Raw genomic sequence first — 17,500 nt, forward strand, 5'->3', positions numbered from 1 at the left:
GAGAGATGTTGAGGAAGAAAGAAGGGAGAGCGAGAGCGAGAGACAGCGAGAGAGAGAGAGAGAGAGAGAGATGAGAGCTGACAGAGAGAGACACAGTGAAAGTGTTTGTTGCTGTAGAGAGCTTTGATTGAAGCGTGTGTCAGGTTGGATTCTGCATGTCAAGCGCTGATGAGATTACCATGCCTTCCACACCCCTGAGCATCAAAGCAGGTGATTTGGCGTCTGCCGTTTCCGAGGCCTGTGTGCACGCATGCGTCTGTGTGCTTGTGCTTTGCACATCCTACTTGCTGTAACATCTATTGCTAATTTTATTTTTCCTTTCTCATTCTATCCTCCTTTTCTGTCTCCCCCCCCCCCCCTCTCTCTCCAGGCTATATGAAGGGAAGGAGCAGGAAGAGTTTGAAGACTCTCTGAAAAGCTTGTTTGAGTCCATTAACAATCTGATGAAGAGCCATTTCCCCACCACTTTGTTGCAACAGGTGTGTGTGTGTGTGTGTGTGTGTGTGTGTGTGTGTGTGTGTGTGTGTGTGTGTGTTTGCATGTGTGTGTCAGAGAGAGGAGGAAGTGCTTGCCCAAACTTTTTTATATGGTAATAAGAGATTTTCTTTATGATGACTCAAGCACCAGGGCAACTTCGCTCCAGGTTTAATCAGCCTGGCAGTTTAACAGAAGTGATATGCTCATGGCAGGTAATCGTGGTGGGCTCAAAACATCCTGCTTTCAATGTTTAGCCCAGCTACCATGAAAGCCAGCTTAACTCAGCTTAACACACATCCAAGAAAAGAATGTGTGTGTGTGTGTGTGTGTGTGTGTGTGTAGGTGGCAGCTCTAAAGTACTTGCCTGCCGTGCTACAGGATATCGAGACCGTTTTTGATGGAAAGCTGCTCAGGTGAGTCTGTCACTCATATAATTGAAAAAGTCAAATAGAAAATTGATTCACTCACACCCAGGAAATTCACCTGCTTCAACATTCGAAAGGTTTCTGATGGTACAGTAGCATACAGTAAACATACAACGCCCGTGCTGTCCAGTGTCCCATGTTCTCCCGAATGTTGAACACGTGTTTTGTATTCCCGATAAAGTTGCCATTCTTCTTGTGTCCGTATTTGGTGAGGTTGCGGCGCAGAGCCTCACCTTCGATGCCATCCTGGGTGAGTGCAGTGTGATTGACGAGGAAGGCCACAGCCTTGCGTTGTGCCATATTAATCTTTTGTCACATTGTAAAAAGCGTTACAAGGGCTTTTTTTTATGCAGAAGTTTTATTTGTAAGTTTTATTTGTAAATTTATTTTACTAAGAGTTTCCCTTAGAGGAACAGACAGGAAATGGGGTATAATGCATAACATTAGTAGTAATGAATAATAAATTAGATTTAATTAGATTTAATGTTTAATAAATTAAATAGATTTCAATTGTAATGCACAGTTCGTACGCCAAGTGTGCTATTGCAATAAAAGACGGGCAAGAAACAAGTTAGGAGATGACAAAGAGCAGAGATGTGTGTAGTGCCGAGTGAGAATAAAACCCTGTCGGAATGCAAAGATGGCACAAGCTAGAAAAATTCAGTGAGAACACGGGACAAAGGAAGAGGAAAAAGACTAACGCCTAATCGAATGAAGAAGAGAAACTTTGAAAGAACCACAGGAGGGCCTGGAAAAAAAAACGAACCCCTAATCGAATCAAGAAGAGTAACCTTAAAAGAACTACAGGACGGCCCGTGGCTAAAAGCTTTTGATAACGGCGTCGTCGAGGTTTCAGAAGGCTGGCGTTTCCGGCAGCAGAAAGAGGGCTAATCCCGGCAACACTGCAGGGATGAAGAGTGAGGCTTGCGTCTTTCATGGAGGGCGAGCTGTCACCCGTTACCCATGACGACGCAGGCGGAGGTGGTGCTCTAGCTCACCTAGAGCGGTAGGGGCACCACGCTCCTGGGTTTGGACTCCCAGAGTGTTCCAGAGTTTTGTCATAATACTAAATGTGCAAGTTGCTCTGGATAACAGTGTCTGACAAATGAATCAATGAGAAAATTGTCAGCAGTGAAATTTTATTTTATAAGTGGAGACCTTTATGTCAGGTTTAGTAGAAATGTAGATTTTGTACAACGTCTGCATTGCAATACCTTCTCGTCATATAAACGCACATAAACGAATCCCAAGGCTGAGGTTTGGGCTGTTCCGAATCACAGAATGCATGTGACATGACCTTAGTGTAACATTGTACATGACCAGATGGCTGTCAGAGCCCATGCGCGCCGGGTACAAGAAACGCTGGAATAAAGTGATGTAAGAACAGAAAACACTAGTGCAGAAAATCCACAGAGATTAAGATTAAAGGTCAGGGGAGGGGGTTGGGTTGAAAGGCGGCGGAGAGTCTTAGAAGTCGACGATGAGAGAACTCCGGTTCAAGGTCAGTTCAAGGGTTTGTGCTCAGTTCCGGGCTTATGTGTCTTCATCCAGGAGAGCGTCCGTTTTTTCCTGAAGTCAGAGGCCTTGCTTTTTCTTACTCCGGGGAGAAGGGGGATGGGGGGCGGTGGTCTCCTGGGTCGCGCTTCCGGCATCTCCTGTGCCGCTCTAGTTACCCAGTGCCTCGCTGTTTGCAGAACATCTGAAGCATGTGGAGCTGTGAGCTCACCTTGGTTAGCGAATGAAAGGAAAGGTTTGCTTGTGAAGGTGACCAGGCGTTCCCCTGCGTTCATCTTCTCACCGAGGCTGTTACACTGACACGTCCATTCAGATTATTAACCAGAAGGCACACAGACACACTCGTACACACCTTTTAACCACGTTTCTCTCAAAGTTTCTCCCAGTGTTGCTTAGAGAGGCTGGAAGGAACTTTAAGGCCACGGTTTACTAAGTACTAATGAGTGGGAATATGGTTTTGGCAGGTAAATGGTGCGTGCAATTAGTGAGTGATTTGTGAATGATTTACAATGAAAATGTGGGTGAGTGCCATCAGGTGCAAAGACCATGTTTCACGTTTAGGGTTTTGTGAGTGTTTTTCCATAGCTTGGTGAGTCTGGATCTTAAAGATCCGTATATTTACAAATATATATATATATATATATATATATATATATATATATATATATATATATATATATATATATATACATATACATATATATACATATACATATATATATATATATATATATATATATATATATATATACATAAATAAGTGGATTTCTAGACTACTCTTTCTTGTGATAAAATGTATACATAAAATTAATACCTGCCCTTCAATTCAGATTAATACCTGCCATTGGGTTCAATTGAGATTAATACCTGCCCTTTGGTTCAGATTAATACCTGCCCTTCAATTCAGACTAATACCTGCCCTTCGGTTCAATTGAGATTAATACCTGCCCTTCAGTTCATCTTAATACTTGCCCTTCGGTTCAGATTAATACCTGCCCTTCAGTTCGGTTCAGAATAATATCTGCCCTTCAGTTTAGTTCAGATCCTGCCCTTCAGTTCAAATTAATTCACACATGTAATATTGTCACAGATACTTTCAGGCTTGATACATCACCTTGCAGGTGCTAATTTAATCTGTCTGCGTTGACATAGCCTTTAATTTTGCACCCTCAAGCAGAAATGCCCCGAGCTGCATATTCATTAAGACAAACCAGCAAAACAGGCCAAGCGGCGTGGTACTAGGTCCACTACTACTGCAGAGATTTTTGACCAGTGTGCAAGTGTTTGTGCATACACAGACCTTTTTATTAAACCAGGGTCTGAGTGCACTTATGTTCAAATGTAGCGTTTGGGAGAACAAGAAAGAACAATGAAAGATAGCACAGCCGTGCTTGCAGAGCACGGAAAGTTTTCATTAGCTCCCGAAAGTCCTGGAAGCACTATGCATGCATCCTAAAATAAAGTCATTAATGTTAGCATCAAAGACAAGTAGCAATGAAATAGCAATTATGTAGAAAAACAAAAGTTATTTGGCCGTTGGCATCTGACAGTGGATGCGTTAAAACGTCTACACATCTGTCTGCACACACACAAAATATTCCTCTTTCCACATGCTTACACTTGTGCTGAGCATAATAAGCTAATGCTATATTCATCAGTGTAGCTGCAGCCTAATTAAGGGTGTGTTAGCGCAGCTCCGTGTCAGAGGGGCACAGGGGCCTGTGTGCTAATGCACTAATGCACTGGTGTTTTGGTGCAGCTGCACTGCTGGTGACACGCTTGGGTTTTTAACGAGCCAGCCGTTATCTTAACAGATGGAGAGCAGAGGTGGTTGCGGGACACACACACATACACATACACAGCCAGATGCCTCCAATGACGTGCGCACACCCACACATAGCCCCAAAAACACACATACATATACACATATACACCCACACCAACAAACATGCATTGCGCATACGCATACACACACACACACACACACACACACACACACACATCCATCCCTGACCACCTTTCCTCAGTCCTTTTAGTTAAACATCTTTTTTTGGACTTTCTAATCTGCTTTTGCAGCACAGGAAAGTGTGTGTGTGTGTGTGTGTGTGTGTGTGTGTGTGTGTGTGTGTGTGTGTGTGCATGTGCATGCATGTGTTTTGGTGCTCTGTTTATCATTATACACAAAACACAGAAATCACATTCTCATTCACGCAGTTAATAATGGTGGCTGGAGATCGATACACAGCACTCATCGGTGGGAGAGACGAACCAAACGTCTCCCACCGCGTGCCGTGGTATTGTTTAGGCCCCGCTGTTGTTCGGGCCAGTGTTTCTGTTTTACAAAAGTCTCCCGCATCCCTCTGTCTTTGACAGGGAACGAATTATGTCCTGGAACTATTAGATGTTAAATGCCTTTCTGAGTTGGGTCCATTCCCTGACTAAACATTTCCTCTCTCTCTCTCTCTAGTAAGTTGCTGTATGATTTTTACACCTGCATTCCTCCGGAGAAGCTGCAGAAGCAGAAGGTGGCCTCCATGACTGAGATCGTCAGCAGTCGTCTGTTCCGGAGAAAAGGTGAGCGCCTCGTCAGCACCAGCCCCGCCCACCTCCGCCCCCGCGCACCCCCACCCCTGCCCCCAGCCCCGCCCACCTCCGCCCCCGCGCACCCCCCACCCCTGCCCCCAGCCCCGCCCACCTCCGCCCCCGCGCACCCCCACCCCTGCCCCCAGCCCCGCCCACCATCGCAGGGACTCGTTTCTCCTCTCTGCCTTACATTTCATCCTTCTTGTGCAACCTCGTTATGACTCCCTTTTCCTCCTCGAATATTTCCCTCCATCTTACCTCCCCTCATTATCAAGATGTGGTCCTCTTCTCTCTGTTTAGTTTCCCTCTTGTGCCAGCAATCGCTTTATCGTGCTAGCTCTCTCCTCCTCCCCTCTGCTCCCTGTCGTTAACAGCCGTCCTTGCTCCTGAGATGGAAAAACAGCTATCTCTGCTGCTCAGTACACATCAGATGCTAAACATCAGATGCTAATAGGTGATGAATGGACCGTGGATGGGCTTTAATGAAGAGTGTGATGACTCTATTTTGGAAACATCATCTAGAGACTCATAAATGCCTCGGTGGGCTCATATGTAAGGCCGTGTGTGCGTGTGCGTGCATGCGTTTGTATGTGTGTGTGAAGTGCTTCACACTCTCATGATGGAAAAACAGTTTAGGCCCTGAGACAGGGAGAGAGAGAGATAGCTAGATTGCTACTCCACTGCTCATAGATCAGAGATAGATTTTGGCAGCTCAGTAGTGAAGCTAAAGCTCTCGCCCTCTAAATCAGACTTAGTGACGTAGACCCCGGCCTGAGCTCCACTCAGACTCCCGGTCCTGCTCCTGGAGCTGGCCTCTAGCTGGAGCGATCACTATGGATACACCTGGCCAGGGCTTCCCCCCATGGTGTTAGATCCGGGAGACGGCCGGGCGGAAAAGCACTACCGCGGAGACACGCGTCTGCACTGACGGCCTGCCACGGAGACACGCGTCTGCACTGACGGCCTGCCACGGAGACACGCGTCTGGCTTCTGCGCTTGTCTTGGAGTGTGGATGTAGCCTGTGAGGGCTCACCTGCATGGAGAGGTCATTCTGCAGGTTTTTGGGCTCTCTTTGTATTCTCTTGTTTCGTTCTCTTGCTCTGTTTTCCTCTTCTTTTTTTAGTGGCTGGTTTTGGTCATGTTCTCTTTTTTATTATTCACTCTTCCGGCCTCAGTCTCTCTCTGGACGATTTAACTTATTCTCTCCATCTCCTTTCCTTTACCCATCTTCACTCTTCCCCTTTTGTCTTTTTTACTTTCACTGGAGTCCCTCCTTTCATCCTTTGTCATTTCCTTCTACCTCCTTGTATACTGCCATTTCTCTCTCTCTCTCTCTCTCTCTCTCTCTCTCTCTCTCTCTTTCATATGAACTACTGAGCATCAGAGTCGTGTGCCTACAAGTCACCACTAGCTAACGTGTTAAACAGTCACTGTCTCGACGTGCACATCTCACGCATTCTTACACACACCACACTGCCAGCCGCACACCTTGTATGGGAACTCGTATTTATACGATAAATATTTATAAACCAGCTCTGTGCCTGATGATGATTGGCCCACGGCTATGTGACATCACCGCCGCCGAGGTTCTGCCCCACGGCCCCCCGCACCGCCGCCTGTCGGCTTATTTATTTATTCGCACGGCCGTTTATTTATTCGTGAATTACCGCCTCCGCCGCGAGCCGCCCTGACAGGCGTTTTAATTGAAATTTTGTCCAGCGCGACGGTCCGAGGCGAGGCGGCGCGAAGCGAGCGAGACGACTGCGGGACATTTACACCCGGTAATAACCCCACCAGCCTATCAGCGCCACCCAATACAGGCGCCATCCCTAATTTATCTAATGGACTGGGGATGACAGCTGATTGTGAATGTGGGTGGCAGGGGATGGTGAGAGAAGCAGAGGGGTTCTCAGAGCATTCTCCACCATCTCAGATACCTTTATTGTTGGGGTAGATGGGTAAGAGAGAGAAATGGAGAATACAATTTGATTATGTACACTGCACACTGCTAGATGGATACACTATACATTCTCATTCAATCATGAGCTGGTCAAAAAATAAAATAATCTCAGAAATAGTACTCCCATTTGCCAGTGGGATTTTGGTTGGACATGCACTTTCCCATTCTGACAGAGAGGCATACATACAAATGCACACGTGTACACATAAACACACACACACACACACACACACACACACACAGACACACAGATAGAGACACACACACACACACACACACACACACACACACACACACACATACACACACACACACACACACACACACACACACACACACACACACACTAACACACACTTGACGGGTCCGTATTTGAAGTAATTTCCACTTGGAATGAAATTCATAAATATAATATGGGGGCAATTAGTTCTAACTATTCTACTGTCACACACTAATATCCACCAGCCTGTAACAGCATTAAAAAGAAATGATGCTCGTAGAGAGATTTTTCGCTGTCATGTTCATTTTCAGAGAGAGCGGTGATGCAGTCGCATAGCGGTATCCTCACCGGTTGGCACTCTAAATATTTTTTTTTAATAACAGTTGCATTTTAATCTGCTCATGACCTGTGCATTTGTTATCTTATTCTCATTTTTAGATCCAATGGCCTTTTATAATGATGTCACTTTTTTGGCACACCCTGCTAAAGTCAGTTACACTATGCATGGAATTTTGATGAAGTGTCTGTCCTAGTAAATCCCGTCAAGAGAAGTGAATTCCCTAGTCTCCCTGTGTTATTTCCCCGAACAATCTTTAGGATATATATATCTCAATTGTTCCCTTTTCGTGTAGTTTCCTTTTTCTGTGTTTTGTCATAGTTTTTCAAAAGTTATTCCATACATTTAATAGCATGCCTGTTCTTGAGGTAACTGAAATGACAAGTTGTCATTTGTAGAATAACATTTGTTTGTATTCCTTGATGATAAAGGAAATTTGCTTGTTTGTGAATTACACACCGGGTAGTTATGTCCGTAAACCAAAACATACAAGTGCTAAAATCATAAACAAAATTAAAATATACAAGCAGCACCCATTTCATTAGAAATGCCTAACTGCTAGACACTCCATAGATTGACAGTTATATGGAATCAATCTGGTATCACATACATAAGGCTGTAGTGAGCCGCAAAAACATATCAAGATCACAAACCGAAGTACCATAGCACTCCCCTTGCTCTGCACCCCAGATTTGCCCTCGGTAAACTAGCGGCCAGCGCAGTGGCTCAGGTTAACGGCACGCCCTCGTCCTCGCCAAGATCCAGGCTGCCTGACCAGTCCCGCCCTCCGACGCCAGAAACCAATGAAACTGAAGCGCAGGTCAAAGTTAGAACCACGAAAGGAAATAATAGTGAAAAAGCAAAAAATTAAATGCCAAGAAAGTAGATTGCCATAAAAGAATCTCTGAAATTCGATTTGGAGGAAAAGTGCAACAATACCTTTTTTTTTTTGCAATATCTAAATATATTTGCAACTCACTGCAGCCTTGTTTGTGATAAATATATCCACATCTCCTCACTGATGTAGAGTGACCCAGATGATAAATGGATACTATGGGCATGCTGGGTAGATATTAATGAAAAGCAATACAATAAAATCTATATTACGTAACCTCAGTATTACATAGCACACACATACACATATAAACGCACCACAGACTGCTTCTCACTCTATCTCTGTGACACATTAAAATGATGAATGGATAGAAACACAAGTGTGGTTGCACACACACACACACACACACACACACAGAAATGACTCTCATCAGATTAATTCATATGCAGCAAAAGTGAATTAAAGATTCCGTCTACAGCCCTAATGTGGCGGTTGTTATGGTTACTGTTGCCGAGGGCCAGTCTGACTGTGTTCATCCTGCTGGGATGAAAGCAGCAAGAAAAAGAAACAAAAACCACTCTCTGCTTTTTCCCTTGTTTGTTGTTTCTTTTGTGTCCGGGGCCCCGTTTTGTCTGCCATAAGGTGTTTGTGTTGGAGTCTTCACTGAAGAAGGGTGGATGGTTCATCCGCGCGCGTCCCTCTCGTTTTGAAGGGTGCTGTAGTGCTCAGGGTTTTGAGAGGATGCATGAGAGCAAAAGAGAGAGATTGGTATGTTTATCTCTCTCTCATGCTGTTTCTTTCTTACTCCCTCACTCATCTATCTCTCTCTCTCTCTCTCTCTGGCGCACTTCCTTGCACTGCTTGTCTGTATTCCATTTTGCAGTGCGGTGTTCTGATTTAGGCTGGCTGGGTATTTCAAATAGTGCTCTATTACCATGGTAATAGTTTATTGGGAGCTCTCCAAGATGAAGGGAAAGATAAAAAATGAATCAATGATTTTTAGGAGGAGAAGAAAGGCTGAGGTATGATTGCCACGGCAACGGTTGGCCCTTTCATCTCCTCAGAGACAACATGCCTTCTGTCATAAAAGATGGCACAACAGTGTTCTAAAACAGGTCCTCTAAAAACCTAAAAAATATTTCTCTCTATCCCGCCCCACAGCTAGTGCAGGTGCATGTTTGTTTGTATACCTTATCTAGTTGTGGGATAATACCTGTGTTGTTTGTTGCATACAAACCTTTTGTAAACATCTATATGCAAAAGGAATTTTCTAATCCTAATAAGAAACAAAAAACCTATTCCATTATCATCACCTTTTTAGGACAGTTTTCATTGTCCTGACAAGCTAGGTCGCCCTTGTTTTTCTGCAATTTTCCTAAATAATCAGAACCTTTTTCCCTCTGAAAATGTAGGAAACCAAATACACACACACACACGCGGTTACTTTACCGTATTTCGGCTTGCACCGACATTTCAAGGTACGAGCGGTCAATCATCTGTGGGTTTTGTTTACCCGGTCTGGGTGTTGTGGCGCCATACATCACACTGAGGACTGCAGGTGTGCGCGAAGATGAAGGTGAAGATGGAGGAAGAGGACTTACGCCTCGGAAATCTCCCGGCTGCCGGGGGGGGGGGGGGGCGGAGCTTCAGCAGGGGCAGGGCGCTCCACTCAGTGGCTTTCTCTTCCTCAACAGCTCTCTACAAAAAAAAATAAATAAATAAAAACATCAAAAAGGCCCAGAAAAGATCCGAAAAGATTGTGTTCACTCTTAGATAGCGGCTTCAGGTGTGAACGCAGCCGCTGCATCTCCCTGGTTGCAGACTCAGCAGCTGACCGTAAAGGTCGTGAGGCGAAGAAAAGACGTCTGAGGCGGAGGTGTCTCAGCATGTCTCGCCGCAGTCTTGCTGAATGACGGGACACCGGTGATTCCCTCTCACTCCTAGAGGCGCTGCAAACAGACAGACTATTTCAAGAGGTTTTTATTGCATGAATAACAATTATTTAAACTATAATAGACCCTGATTAAATAACAAGCATAGATGAAGAGGGGTTATGCGGATGGGCCTTTGGTAAGGACGTGTTCAACGCTCACCACTTTTGATGTGGAAATCACACCAAGCCTTTTCAATTAGCATTAAAATGACGAGTGCTGTTGTCAGGGTTCACTTACTTTATTGTATTTTATATGAGGTGCGTATTTAAAAGGCTCTCGAGGCAAGTTTTTTCTATTATCTTTTAGTACTGGAGAACATAACCGCCATTTTGGCTTTAAACAGACCCCCGGAGACCAAGCCAGTGCAGAAAACTGCGTGACTTTTTACCAGATGTAGAAGCAGAAGTCACTGATGTGTCATTGACGTAGTTAATAAGGCCGTCCAGAAGCCTGCAGCTCTTCTGGAAGGAACAAAGTTTGGGTTCCGGAGGTCACACAGCAGAGCTACGAACAAGCTCCATTTCTCATTTAAGTGTTTTTTATTCCTTAAAACATGGAAAAAATGAAGCAGTAATTTTTAAAGAGCAGGTCCATCACCTGACATAAAATGAGACTTTTATATGCTGCTGTGCAAATGTCAGATCTAATCAGGCTCAGTAGCTTTTCTCATATCTGATATGTCATATTGTACCTGTATAGTTTTAATTATTCTAAAAGTATGCATTCTAGCATACAAACATGTAAACTAGCTACATTTTCTGTTGAAAACAGATTATAATGTGTGTGTGTGTGTGTGTGTGTGTGTGTGTATACAGTATCACCAGTTTGGCCCTCTTCACCATGTAGAGTCAGATGGAGTCAAAGAGAGACTAATAACTCATTTAATTTCTCGTTTTATCTCTCTTGAAGAAGGAGAGAGAGAGAGAGAGAGAGAGAGAGAGAGAGAGAGAGAGTGTATACACCTCTAATTGGTGTTAAACTGGTTAGCTCTGTTAGCGCTGAGACTGAAATACTCTCCTGAGTCTGAAGAAATTTAGCCTGTTGTTTTATGATCTATTGTCAAAATGTCTGATCATTGTAAAAATGTCCCTGATCACTGTAGAAATATTTCTCATCATTGCAGAAGTGTCCCTGATCACTGTAGAAATATTTCTCATCATTGCAGAAGGGTCCCTGATCACTGTAGAAATATTTCTCATCATTGTAGAAGTGTCCCTGATCACTGTAGAAATATTTCTCATCATTGTAGAAGTGTCCCTGATCACTGTAGAAATATTTCACATCATTGTAGAAATGTCCCTGATCACTGTAGAAATATTTCTCATCATTGTAGAAGGGTCCCTGATCACTGTAGAAATATTTCTCATCATTGTAGAAGTGTCCCTGATCACTGTAGAAATATTTCTCATCATTGTAGAAGTGTCCCTGGTCACTGTAGAAATATTTCTCATCATTGTAGAAGGGTCCCTGATCACTGTAGAAATATTTCTCATCATTGTAGAAGGGTCCCTGATCACTGTAGAAATATTTCTCATCATTGTAGAAGTGTCCCTGATCACTGTAAAAATATTTCTCATCATTGTAGAAGTGTCCCTGATCACTGTAGAAATATTTCTCATCATTGTAGAAGTGTCCCTGGTCACTGTAGAAATATTTCTCATCATTGTAGAAGGGTCCCTGATCACTGTAGAAATATTTCTCATCATTGTAGAAGGGTCCCTGATCACTGTAGAAATATTTCTCATCATTGTAGAAGTGTCCCTGATCACTGTAGAAATATTTCTCATCATTGTAGAAGTGTCCCTGCTCTTTGTGCTGTCTTTGTCTTTGCTGTGCATTGCTGCGATTGTGAACTCTTTTACTGGGTTCATTATTTAACTGAAGCCACACACTAAAAGCTGCTGTTTAACTACCCTTTTGTTCTAAATGTTCCCCTGGCCTGTCATTTCCAGATTGCCGTGATATACTGTTACCCATGATGCTTAAGGAGCTGGGCGGAGCCTTAGCTGACGTGAGGGAGGGGCCTCATGATGAGAGGCGGAACAGTGTGGAGCTCCTCAACAAGATTCTGGAGGTGCTTAGCCACAAGGACGTGGTAAGAGCCAATCCCAAGACTCCTTACTAATGCACTGACCAGTGACGCTTTATCTTTTAGTCACCGATCACCACACTGAAAGACTGATCATAGCAGTCTGAACCTTTTCCTTAAAGACGTTTAGCTAATCACACTGACTTACGTTTCAGGAATGTGGGTCATCCATATGAGTATGGATGAAAACACCAAGCGTGAAATATTTACAGAGCTGCTTATGAATTACTGATCATGTATCTATGGTACTGACATGCCTGCTGAACTAAACACTAATGAGTATTCCTAAAATTCCTAAAATTATCATTTGAAATATATTATGACTGAAAACAGAGAATCTTGATAATAATTTGTTTAATTCTAACATAAATACACCCACTTAATCACTAATCTCTCTCTCTCACACGCACACACACACACACACACACACACACACACACACACAAATGACAAGACTTTCTTTAATTGCTAAAGAGCTCCCACTCTGAAGTATGAATAATTATTCACTCTTTCTTTATTTACTTCCATGATTGTAATGAAGCTTCACAACACAGATAGAGAGAGAGAGAGAGAGAGAGAGAGAACAGGGTGAATCCTGGAGATAGGATGAATGAGTGGGAGGCTGTGGAGGATAAATGGTGATGAACCGAGGATGAGGAAGATGAAAGGGAGGGTAAACAAAAGCTGACGAAGGCCAGGGGGCTGGCGGGGGGCGGGGGGGGGGGGGGGGCAGGCAGGGTCATGCCTGTTCTCACCTGCCCCTCACTTTATCTGGCTTCTGGGAGCGTTTCAAATTTCTAATAAACACGGGGATCAAGAATAAAGTCCAAAGGGGTCATGCACTCTCTCTCTCTCTCTCTCTCTCTCTCTCTCTCTCTCTTACACACACATACACACACACACGTTCTTTCCATCTCACTCTCTTTTTCCTCCATTGGCTGTCTTGCACTCTCCCTCCGCTCTGTCTGTAAGTGACGATGGTGCCACGTTTCCACTGCAGGCTCTGGGCGTCTTGTCTAAAGCCTTCCCAAGCTCGGAATGCCACTACACATTTCACGGATCAAACAGGGCCTTTATCAAGATACTTTACCTTCCACCCGTCACAGGGGTTCAGGCAGCCTGTTGTAAATTCCTCCTCATCTATGGCGCTACCCTATCACAAATCTCAAGGTTACCGAGAAATCCTTAAACATGTATTCACTTGGTCTTTTAAGAAACCATGACTCAACAGTTAGGACATTGATTATTAGTTATTTAATGTTTTAATGCGTTGACTCAAATGATGCAAACTTGCACCTCCTACACAAAGCTGACAGTTGTTTCAGACATCTGGGACTTCTAGTCATATGTATTGTTAGACTATCATGCCACTGTACTAAACCTAAGTCTTTAACTTATGGACCTCATTTCAAACTCTAAAGCACAGAGCAGGTGATATCTGAGTTGTGCCTAGAATTTAGAAACATTAAAAAAACAAACAAAACCCCACAAAATGTACGGCACTGTGAAACATTCTGAGCTATTTTAGCGAGCGGTGGGTGTTTATTTAGATGTAAAACACCATGGTTCAAATTTATAAAACATATTGACAGATTTAATTTGTTGATAACAGCAACCAACGCTGTGATAACACGCATTCTGGTTCACAAACAGAAAGGACCGCTGGCGTATATATTAGCATATGCGAGCTGTTCAGATCATATTTTTGTCCTTATTTGCATATGACGTTAGCGATTCATGATAGAACACATGCCATAAGAAATGCAAATTTAGGTCTTATAGAGGAAGAAACTGTAAATTGATATAGACTGAGGAGAGATTACATTTACCACCTTAGATTTAGAAGTACTGAAGGTACAAAGCCAGTGCGACTGTGTAGGTTTGGGTTTTGTGAAAGTTACAACTGCATTACATTTTCAGGCATCTGGCGGTTAGTCCAGCACAGTGTGTGGATGTATGTATGGGTGGCAAAGTTATAAATAAATATAATTTAAATACAGTGTCTCACAGTTTGCGAGACACGCCACGGTTAGGTTTTTTGAATCTGGCCTATTGCATCATGTAAAGACATTACCACAATAAAACATTCATGCAACTTACAAGAAAAAGTAACACTAATTTGTGTTTTTTTAATAAAGAGCGCAGATAGGTGCCATATCTTGCTTGCTGTTTCGGTCTTCTGCACCTCTAATGATGCCCTTTTGGCTCACAAAGCTTCTTTCCGCATGATAATGACCGTACACACACCGAAGCCCAATTAAGACCCACAGGTGTACGCTTACAGACTGGGCAGAACAGAACCTGAGTGGGATCTCTTGGACGGGGAGAGAAACACAGCCAGAAAAACCATAGCCAGTGTGGACAGAAGGATCGTGGTCGAATTCTTCCTCGGGCCTCTTTGCGAGGGCAGCAGCTATTTGTAAACACACAGACAGGTTCAAACGCAGAGTTCCTGGGCGCATAAGACTTCCCTGTGCCGTGTTGCCTGTAACGTGGCGGGTTGCTTATGAGGAGTCTAAAACGGCGTTTGTTAAGGAACGACGTATGCATTCTCCTGCTGAGGTGTACCCTGAAAGAGGTTCAGGGTCCTTACGTTGGTATCTGTAGATACTGAGAATAACATCATAGTTTCATCACAAAAAAAAACAAAAACCACATTTGAAGATTTAACCAAATTAAAAAAAAAAAACTAGAGGATGAAGAAAGAGCATAAAATGAATAGTGTCGGAGATAAGAGGGGCCGGTGTTTGTGTATTCACAGAGAACACCACCCCTACCCCACCCGCAGCCCTTATGCTCCACTGGTGAGGGGATTTGGCTGTGGGAATTGTGTGTACCTGATTAACAAGTTGCACTACAGGTGTGTGTGTGTGCGTGTGTGTGTGTGATTCTGTGTTTCCTAAAGCTGAAGTGAGATACTGTTGATGAAGAGAAAGATAATATAAATATAGAAATGAAGTATTCTACTCAAAGAGAAGAAAAGATGTTTCTCTCTCTCCTCCACCTCTCGCTCTCTCTTTCTCTCTCCCTCTGTGTCTCTCTCGCTGACAGCACATGCATGATGACATTACTGAGTGAAAATCAAACCGATACAGACAGGTCAACTTTGTTCCAGTTATTTGATTTGTCCACTTTAGTCGATGGCAATGGACCATTTAAATGGAATTAAGTGCACGCTTAGCAATGGACCATTTAAATGGAATTAAGTGCACGCGTGCACACACACACACACACACACACACACACACACACATACACACACACACACACATACACACACACACACACGCACACACACACACACACACACACACACATACACATGCTATGTGTTAGTTAGGGTAGCATATGTTTCCCTTCAGTGCAGAGTTGTCTCTGACTCCCTCAAATTCTAGAATACTGCATATTCTGATCAATCAGCGCACAGGTGAACTCACACCTCCCCTCTACCTGCATGCCAGCCAAAGCCTATAGTCTCTTTCTTGAGTGGGATGACACACTGCTGTTTGTGTGTGTGTGTGTGTGTGTGTGTGTGTCTGTGTGTGTGAGTGACAGAGTAGAGAGAGAGAGTGTGAGTAAGTCTATGTATGCTTTCCACGAACTCTTAATGACTTCCTGTCTGTCTTGTAGTTCCGATGAAGGAGACAGGTGATGTCAAACTGTTTTTACTGCTTTCTTATCCTTATAGATAAGACACACACACACACAGAGCAGGAGACAGAGCATATCTACAGGAGGGAATGAATAAATACAGGAGAGAATGAATAAACTAGACAGAAAAACCTGACCAAAGAAATGAGAGAATGCAGAACAACAGTCAGAGAAGAAGGGAGACCAGCGGGACTGAGAGAAATGAGAGAGGAACGAATGTACTGAGTCAAAGTGCTGTAGGCTGTGGATGCTAGCTCTGCAATTGCTATGCAATTACATTTTAATGGAATTTCTTTTTTAAACTTGCAAAAGAACTTTTATGGTTTTTCATGTAATTCACAGTCTATTGTAACCTTAAAAGGTCACGTCAGACCACGTCAGGTATGTGCCCTGTTACGTGCTGTTACGTCATGTTATCAGTTAGTTCAGTGCTGGATGGGTGTAGCTGAGCTCAAGTGCCCTGTCCAAGGTCACAGTGGCATACTGTCTCCTGCCATAAAACCTGGCACGATTGTGGGCAGCTTTCCGTGTGAGTCTCGGGTCCTCCCAAGGTTTCTTCCTTAAACCCACCCAGGGAGAGTTTTCTATGCCACTGGTCCATTATAAAAAGAGCTACATAAATAAATTTGACCTGACTTGATTTGAAAATCACTTTGAGATAAAGGATGGATGGACGGATGGATGGATGGATGGATGGATGACAAACTGTGTTTTCTGGCTTAGTGAGTTGGCCTTTACATTCAGCTGCCAGAAGACATTAATGGAGGAATGCGGCCATTAGCCTGAGCCGAGGCCCACAGCCGAGCCAGGCCAGTAGCCTGAGCCGAGGCCCACATTCTGGGCTATTTTTAACGACTGACAACATCTCTGCTGAGCTGCGTGGAAGTTTGTGTTTGATGTTTTTACATCCCAAATGCCTGGTGTTTTTTCCAACTGCATGAGGTGGTTGTTTGACTCATTCCCCTCACCAGCTGTATTTGGGGTTTGCCGAAGCCCCCCGACTACGTGCAATCTGTTTTCCTCCGATTGCAAACATTTATGGGAAGTATCTTGCTAGAGACAAACCTTCTCTAAACTTCACAAGAGCGAAGCAACGTGAAGGTGCCTCCTGTAGGAGTGGCATTCCTGAGGGGTTGGAGGGTCTTGCAGACCCATGAGAGCAGCTGTATCATTCTTCTGACAATCACTCCTACTTGGGCCTTTGTAGCCTGCAGGGCTGAGAGGGATTGTGCCGTGGTTCTGACCCTGGCACGTGCCAACAGTATCCCGGTAGGAAAAGAGTTTGGGACGTGCCCCGGACCCCCCCACATAGGACTTTGATGCCGAGGTGGTCGGCGGTGGCAGGGAGATCCGGCTGGTGGCGTGCGTGACTCCTCTGCTGCTCCTCGTCAGAGATGAGGTTTTTGGGATTGTAGATGTCAGCGTCACTTTGCCAGCTGTTTCCGCGAGCTAGTTACAAGCAGAGCGCACGACA

General features: G+C 44.0%; 1 protein-coding gene across 1 annotated transcript in view; it reads left to right on the plus strand.

Moving 5' to 3' along the window:
* The window catches only part of LOC113577131 (dedicator of cytokinesis protein 2), a 79,976-nt gene that overhangs the window by 21,859 nt on the left and 40,617 nt on the right, over positions 1-17,500 (plus strand). Inside the window, exons 22-25 of the mRNA XM_035520351.1 lie at positions 371-479; positions 820-890; positions 4,885-4,991; positions 12,239-12,381. Coding sequence (XP_035376244.1) covers positions 371-479; positions 820-890; positions 4,885-4,991; positions 12,239-12,381 — 430 coding nt within the window. The remainder of the gene's footprint in view (positions 1-370; positions 480-819; positions 891-4,884; positions 4,992-12,238; positions 12,382-17,500) is intronic.

Source organism: Electrophorus electricus, chromosome 2 (genome assembly GCF_013358815.1).
Source record: "Electrophorus electricus isolate fEleEle1 chromosome 2, fEleEle1.pri, whole genome shotgun sequence".
Taxonomy (NCBI): Eukaryota; Metazoa; Chordata; class Actinopteri; order Gymnotiformes; family Gymnotidae; genus Electrophorus; species Electrophorus electricus.